Genomic DNA, 6690 nt, shown 5'->3' with positions numbered 1-6690 from the left:
GAAAATTAAATTTATGTGCTTATATTGAGGCTAGCTCTGTTGACAATATTGCACCAGTCCGTGACTGGATTGCAGCTAGACTTTATGTGTTGTTATGATGGAAACCATATCTCAATGTGTCTAATTTATGAAGGTAAGATCAATTCGTGGCTAATTTTTTGTCTTATGAATTTATTCATTGTCTAAGATAAGCTTGTTATGACAATTTAAAATTTACTTGTATCTGTTGCTCTTCTGGATGTACATACCAAACTGATGCGCTTGTTTGTTTGATTTTGCAGTGGATTCTAACTCATGTATCAGGACATGTATTACTAGAGCAGCATTTCTGCTTTATCCGTTATGTTTTCTTAATCTGCATGTGCTCCAGATTAGATCGTCTGAAGCCGGGGCTGCTGAAGAGGCAAAGAGTTATATATACTAGGTCTTTGGAGTGGATTTTGCAGGGCGAAGTAGCAGTGATCTGGTCAGACTTGGAGTTAGATTTGGTTTAAGAGTGAATTGTGCATTTGTGGCATGGAGCTCTGCCTCCTGGTAACCGGACAGGAGTAATTTAATTGAGTCTAAATGTGTAATATGGTCTTTTGTTTACTCCACCTTGCTAGCATGTGGAGGTACACATGGCAACAACCAGCAAGAACGATTGTTTCGTGATGCTAGTGCTTTTGCTTGATTTGAGTAGCCATGTGTTGCCGCCATTTTTAGTTTACCAGTTGCTTCCCGCCTATTTTGAATTGGTTCAGGTCAAAAATAGCTTGACTGCATGCAGCTGTTGTAGCTGCTGCTGGCTGGCTGCAGCTGTTGTAGCTGCTGCTGGCTGGCTGATGCAGCTGCAGCCGCAGCCCAGCCGCAGCAAGCTGTACAATTGTTTTCTTCCCAACTGCTACAACTTGCAACTCCAGCTCTTCGTTTAATTTTTCTTAAAATGCTCCTCTAGATTTCCGTACTGTGTTAAACATTTGCACTTGTTAAAGTATGGCAGGCAAGCAAAGCCACCAGATGTGTCCTGTAAGCGTTTGCATTCTAGCAAGCAATGTCCTCGTACATTACAATTATTCCTTTTTCATGCCCGCATAATTTCACCAAGATGGGTTCCAAAAAAAAGGGAAATGCTTGGCATACAACACTTATGTGTACAACTAAAGTACAACAACACATCTAAACCGACTCATGTGCATTATTACTGACCTTTTCGTCCATGTGATTTTAACTGTTGAATCCTAAGTTGAACTGACATTTTCTTATACGCATAGCGGTATTTCGATAACATGATGGATTGATGGTCGATGGAACCCAAACCAAAACCATCCCGTAAGTGGAGCCTGAGAGAACATTGAAAAGCGAGGTCAAACCGTCGGAATACAAAATGGACCAAACTTCTTCTCACGCCCTGCAAAGCCCCCATATCCCTTTGTGTCGGCTCGAAAATTCATGTGTCTGCAGAGTGCGGCACGAGAGCAAGAGATGATGCAACACTGTACTCGAAGGCGGGCACGGACAGCCACGCCCTGGCAATCAATCCACGGAGAGATCAGAGATCACCCCCTCACATGACTGGGAGGTCGGGAATAGCAAAGGAGGCAGAAGACAAAGTGATGGAGATCGAGCCGGACGAGAGCATGCATCATTGCGACGCAGCAGATTATTCGCTGCCATGGGCACCCATGATCTGCCATTGCCACCACCCCAACCCCAACCCAAGGGCTCACATGCATGTCCCAGCTACGCAGACAGAGAGAGGGGCCTAAGTTCAGTAATCATACATGCTTTTGCTATATCCATGGAGATTTGAACATCATCAAAAGTGACTCAGGAGTAGCAGCAGCATGTTAATGGAGCCACTTTTGCATCTGAGTTTTAGGCTTTCTTCACAGCACACTGCATTATAAGGTAATCACTAGCATCGATCGATCACTGAGACGCATGGATAATCATGTCTAGATCGTTTGTCAGGAGGGAAAAGAGGGGCTGGTGGAAAGGGGGATGGGTACGATCTGATAGTCAACGTTACAGTTTCTTTCGCGTCCTGTTCCCCGGTGGCAGGTTCCACAGCATTCTGTCCACATCAAATGCAAAACCTACGGCCCTTAACACAGCACGCTAACAAGATTGGATTTAGAAAAGAGAGATATATGTCTATCAGTCTAGCGTTTTCTACAAACTCAGTAGTCGCCGTCTGATGACATCAATGATCTAGATTACTTCTCTTATCATATAATACTTCAATTTCTTACCATACACTTACCCCGTTCCAAAATATAAACGCCATTCCTCTAATTTTGATCAAATCACTCCAGAGAGGAGATTTCCAAGACAATTATCCGTGCAAAACCCTCTCTGAAGACCTTCTTAAACTCATGGATATGTAGTCTCAATTAGATCCCCCTCCCTCTCCTCTCTTCCTTTGGGCCTAGGGTCTTGTAAATATACATATTTTTCCATATATATATATATATATATATAATTCAAAAAGATCCAGTAGGAGCTTTCCCTACCATTTCAAAAAAAACACCTATAAATCAAATTAGTTTCAATAAATCCGCCCTTAAATATGTTTTTGATAGCACATTATTTAGTATTGTAGATTGTAATATATTTTTCTATAAACTATCAAAACTATAGAAATTTGGCTTAGGAACATCTTACATTTTGAAACAGATGAAGTAGTAACTAAACCCTAATCCATCCCCACACCAACCCATGTCATCCTAACCCCTCCGCGCTACCTAGCGTAGTAGGGCCCCTCTGTCATCTCTCCATCTACATCCCCCATCTTCATGTAGATTTGCCATTGCAACCAATAGAGATCTCATTGCTACCGGTGCCCCATGTGCTTTGTTCTTTTCTTCACGCCATCAAATTCCATGTGTCTTTCTTCTTCGTTCATCACTCTTCTCTAACCCATACATCATCTAGTCACCCATCATCGTTGATCTGTTAATCGCCATCCTCCGTCACAAAAGCCAGTGGTGTCACAATGGTTCATCGTCCACCACTATCATTAGGCTGGGTTAGCTTCCTCGGGCCAAGTTTAAGAAATCCAAAGCTCGAGCCCAAAATGAAATCCCAACTCCGACCCTAACCGGCAAAAATAAAAAGAAGAGGTCGTTGGAAGGGAAGGGAGCACAAATCTTCAACAACTGCGATGCTATATATAAAAATCAAAAAAATTATGCTATGAACCTGTGGATATTACTGGTTTTCATAAATATTTTCTTTCCTCTAATACTGCAACGGTCCTTTTTGGTAGGATTTATTTCGACTTCAGCTTCAAGAGTTTTGCGCAAATTGAGACATTGTAGCGTGAAGCTGTTTAATAATGAAGGTAAAATGAACTAGAAGCGAGGTGAAATAATTTTTTTTTCTTCACCGGAGAAACTTCCAAGCGGCTCCGTAGGCACGTTTCCGGCCGTCGTCGCTGCAAAACACAGACGGAACACGTCGTTGAACCGGTTAGTATAAACAACTGCCGTGGCACACCGACGTGCATTTCCTGCTTATTCTAAGTGGATGCAAACACAGTGACAAGCTCGAGAGATACGGTTGTTGGCCTCTTTCTCCGTTGATCCGACAGTCGGCTCGATTCACCCTCGATATTTTATTGTCGCCTCCATGTGAAGTAGGTGGCCGTCTCAACACAAAAGATCTATCTCCACGGCCAAAAGAAATCTTTCTGACAAAAAGCTCCTTCCTTTTTGTTCGTGTGCACTGTTAAGCTCATGTGCCCGGACCGGGACAAGTCTCTCTCTCTGAGAGAGAGAGATTTACCTCAGTTAATTACGCATGAAACCTCGCCGCTAATCGCTCGCGGGGGCTAGCTGCCCGTGAGTTTATCGTCAGATGGAATGGAACGGAGTGCCATGCATGGAAGCAGCAGCGCAGCAGGGTGAGAAGGAATACTGGACACATGTATCACACGCACACGCGGCATCCATCCGTCTCATCTCGTGTGTCCATCTCTATCTCTACCTACCAGCAACCGGCCAGCTGCAGCTTTGCTTGCGTGTGAGGAAAGCTATCTAGTGAGAGAGACGCCAACGACAGCACGTACAAGGACAAGCACACGATCGCTGCTAATTAAGCTACTGCTAATACATAGTACTGATAGTGCATGCCAATTAAGACGGCTGTCCCCCCTTCTCCTCCTGCTCATATCATGTGTAGTGTAAATCCAACTGATGATCAACTAGCTGCTAATGATCAACGACCAGATTGTATTAGAGCAAAAATGTGATCTTTTTTCTTCGTCTGTCTAATCTGAACTGGCACAGGCATGCAATTCAAATTCAAACAACAGAAACAGGACAAATCAAAATCTGCTCTCTCCGTCATGTACTACTCTCTCAATTGGATTCTTGAAAAGGAGAAAGTAATTAAATCGGTAGCCTACTCCAACGTACTGCAGACCCATGAGTCCACGCCTTGCGTCCGCATGGCCGCCGTAGCCGCCACCACCGGCGTCGCCGTCGTTGTCGCCGTGGATGCGCCGGCCGGCGGGGGACGCGGTCCATTGCGCTCCAGAAGAGGCGGCGCCGAGGAGTAGGTCGCCTTGCAGCCGCCGACCAGGCCGGACAGCTCGTCGCCGCGGTCACCGTTCCGCGGGTGCAAGTGCGCGAGGCCCAGGAAGTCCATCGGGTCCTGCAGCCTCGTGGCGGGCGACGGCGGCGACACGCCGCGGTGGTCGAACAAGGGGTGCTTGTTCGCGTCGCTGCCGTCGAGCTGCGCGCCGCCGAGGGTGCTCTGGAAGGAGAGGTAGCTGCTGTTGCCGCTGCTGCCGTGATCTTGCATCCCGAGAAGAGCGGACGGCGCGGCTGTCGTGAGCTGCTGCTGGTAGCCGTCCCCGGGCGCCACGGCCGATGAGTTTGTGGAAGCCCCAATGGCGGCGTTGGCCGGCGCCGGCGGGGACGTGGAGGGCGAGGTGAAGGGCGGCGGGTACGCGTGGAGCTGCTTGCTGTGCGCGAATGGGCGGAGGAGGTACTGCGGAAGCGCCGCGGCGGCGGCGGAGGAGGAGGAGCGGGAGGGGAAGAGGTGGTCGAAGCGGGAGCGCGCGCCCGACGCCGCGCCGCCGGCGAAGGGCGGGGCGGGGATGCCGGTGAACTCCTGCACCATGGCGCGGAAGTTGGAGGTGTCGGTGGTGAGCACCGTCGTCGGCGCGCGGCGCGACGCGCGGGCCCGCTTCCTTGACCCCCGCGCCGGCGCGGCGGGCGCGGATTGCTGGGCCTCCGGCGCCGCCGAGGCCGCGTGGTCGGCCGCGGGCGCGGAGGCTGCCGCCAGACCGCTATGGAAGGGCATCGACGCTGGCGGCGCGGCCGAGGCGCCAGCGCCGGCGGGTGGAAGGGGCGCCGTCGTCGTCGAGCACCAGTGGGACAGCGGCGGCGCGCCGAGCTCCTGGAGGCCGTAGATCAACGACGAGGCGCCGCCGCCGCCGAAGCCCTGCTGGCGGAGCAGCGCGGAGAGCGGCGAGGAGGAGGAGGAGTCGGCTCCCCCGCCGCACGCCGCGTCGAACTCGTCGTCTCCGCCGCTGCTCGAATGCAGGCTGCCGCTGTTGCCGGAGTCCATCTTGCGCTCACCAAGCTACGACCTTGGCGGTGTCATCAATTACTTGCACCTGCGGACGAGGACGGAGCAGCTCTCCGGCCGGACCTCGGATGTACTAGACCCCGGTGGACGATCGGAGTGGAGACCGAGAGGGAGAGAAGACGACGACGCCGGGGATGGAAATGGGGAAATGGGAGTAGATCGAGAAGAACACGGTACGGCTCTGCGGTGTGCGACCGTGCGCGCGAGGTGTTTTTGTATGGAGAAGAAGAGGAGACGTCGAGCGGGGGGGACACGGGGCCTGGCGAGCGCATGATTAGGCGCTGCCAAAAGTTGCGTGCGGGCGGGCAGGGGCAGCGATCCAGAGGTTATTCGTGGGGTGGGGGCGTCGTGCGCGCTGCGCGCTCGGGGAAAGCGTCGCCGTCGGCAGGGGGGGAATCATGGCGCCCGCCCAGCTTTCCTTGGGGTTTGATCGGCGGTAGAAAGGGCCTTTCCTTGCCTTGCCTAATGGATAATTGGAGACGAGCATAATGGGGCAATGGTGGTAGGGTTGTGCCTCGGTTCAATTGTCGGTGACTCGATTGGGGTACAGCCTTTGGCACGGTCGCTTTGCAGGGCTGGACCACTGGGAAAAAAACGGATTCTAAAACTGTAAAATTATAGATCGTTTTGGCAATCTAGATTTATAGATTTTATTATTCATCTAGACATAAGTACATACTTTGATACATAGCAAAAGGTATAAATCTTTCGGTAAAAAAATATAAACCTAAAAATACTAAAACAACATACAATTTGACGGAGGGAGTACTATTTCTAATGTCTCAAATAAAAAAAAAGTATGTAATTAGAATTGCGGTTTAGAATCGTGGGAGATGAAAGACTTATATATCTCCCACGGTTCCAAGGAAATTCGTGATAGGTACACCACGGTTTTCTTATCTGGAACTGTGAGAGAAGTTCTATTATCTCACACGGATCCGAGGCCTAGAGCTATTTGGTAGCTCCAAGAAATCTTGGATATTAAGTTGTACGAACATCAAGAGCATCCAGATGAATAACTTCGTTTATAATGTAGACTAAATATATATATGTAACTAATTTTATTTTAGTCTTCAAACTATAGATCCAACATAGATCTCAGAACTGCAA

General features: G+C 49.5%; 1 protein-coding gene across 1 annotated transcript; it reads right to left on the bottom strand.

Moving 5' to 3' along the window:
- Nucleotides 1–4194: 4194 nt before the first annotated feature.
- Nucleotides 4195–6162, bottom strand: LOC101757222 (verprolin). The gene has a single exon (XM_004973350.3). The coding sequence runs from the start codon at nucleotides 5557–5559 to the stop codon at nucleotides 4387–4389; it is 1173 nt and encodes a 390-aa protein (XP_004973407.1). The 5' UTR covers nucleotides 5560–6162; the 3' UTR covers nucleotides 4195–4386.
- Between the last annotated feature and the right edge of the window lie 528 nt (nucleotides 6163–6690).

Source organism: Setaria italica, chromosome VI (assembly GCF_000263155.2).
Source record: "Setaria italica strain Yugu1 chromosome VI, Setaria_italica_v2.0, whole genome shotgun sequence".
NCBI classification, from domain to species: domain Eukaryota; kingdom Viridiplantae; phylum Streptophyta; class Magnoliopsida; order Poales; family Poaceae; genus Setaria; species Setaria italica.
Note: the sequence above shows the minus strand (reverse complement) of the source record. Positions and strands in the feature narration are given on the sequence as shown.

Coding starts and splice junctions, on each gene's coding strand:
- LOC101757222 (XM_004973350.3), bottom strand. CDS start 5,559: ATGGACTCCGGCAACAGCGGCAGCCTGCATTCGAGCAGCGGCGGAGAC.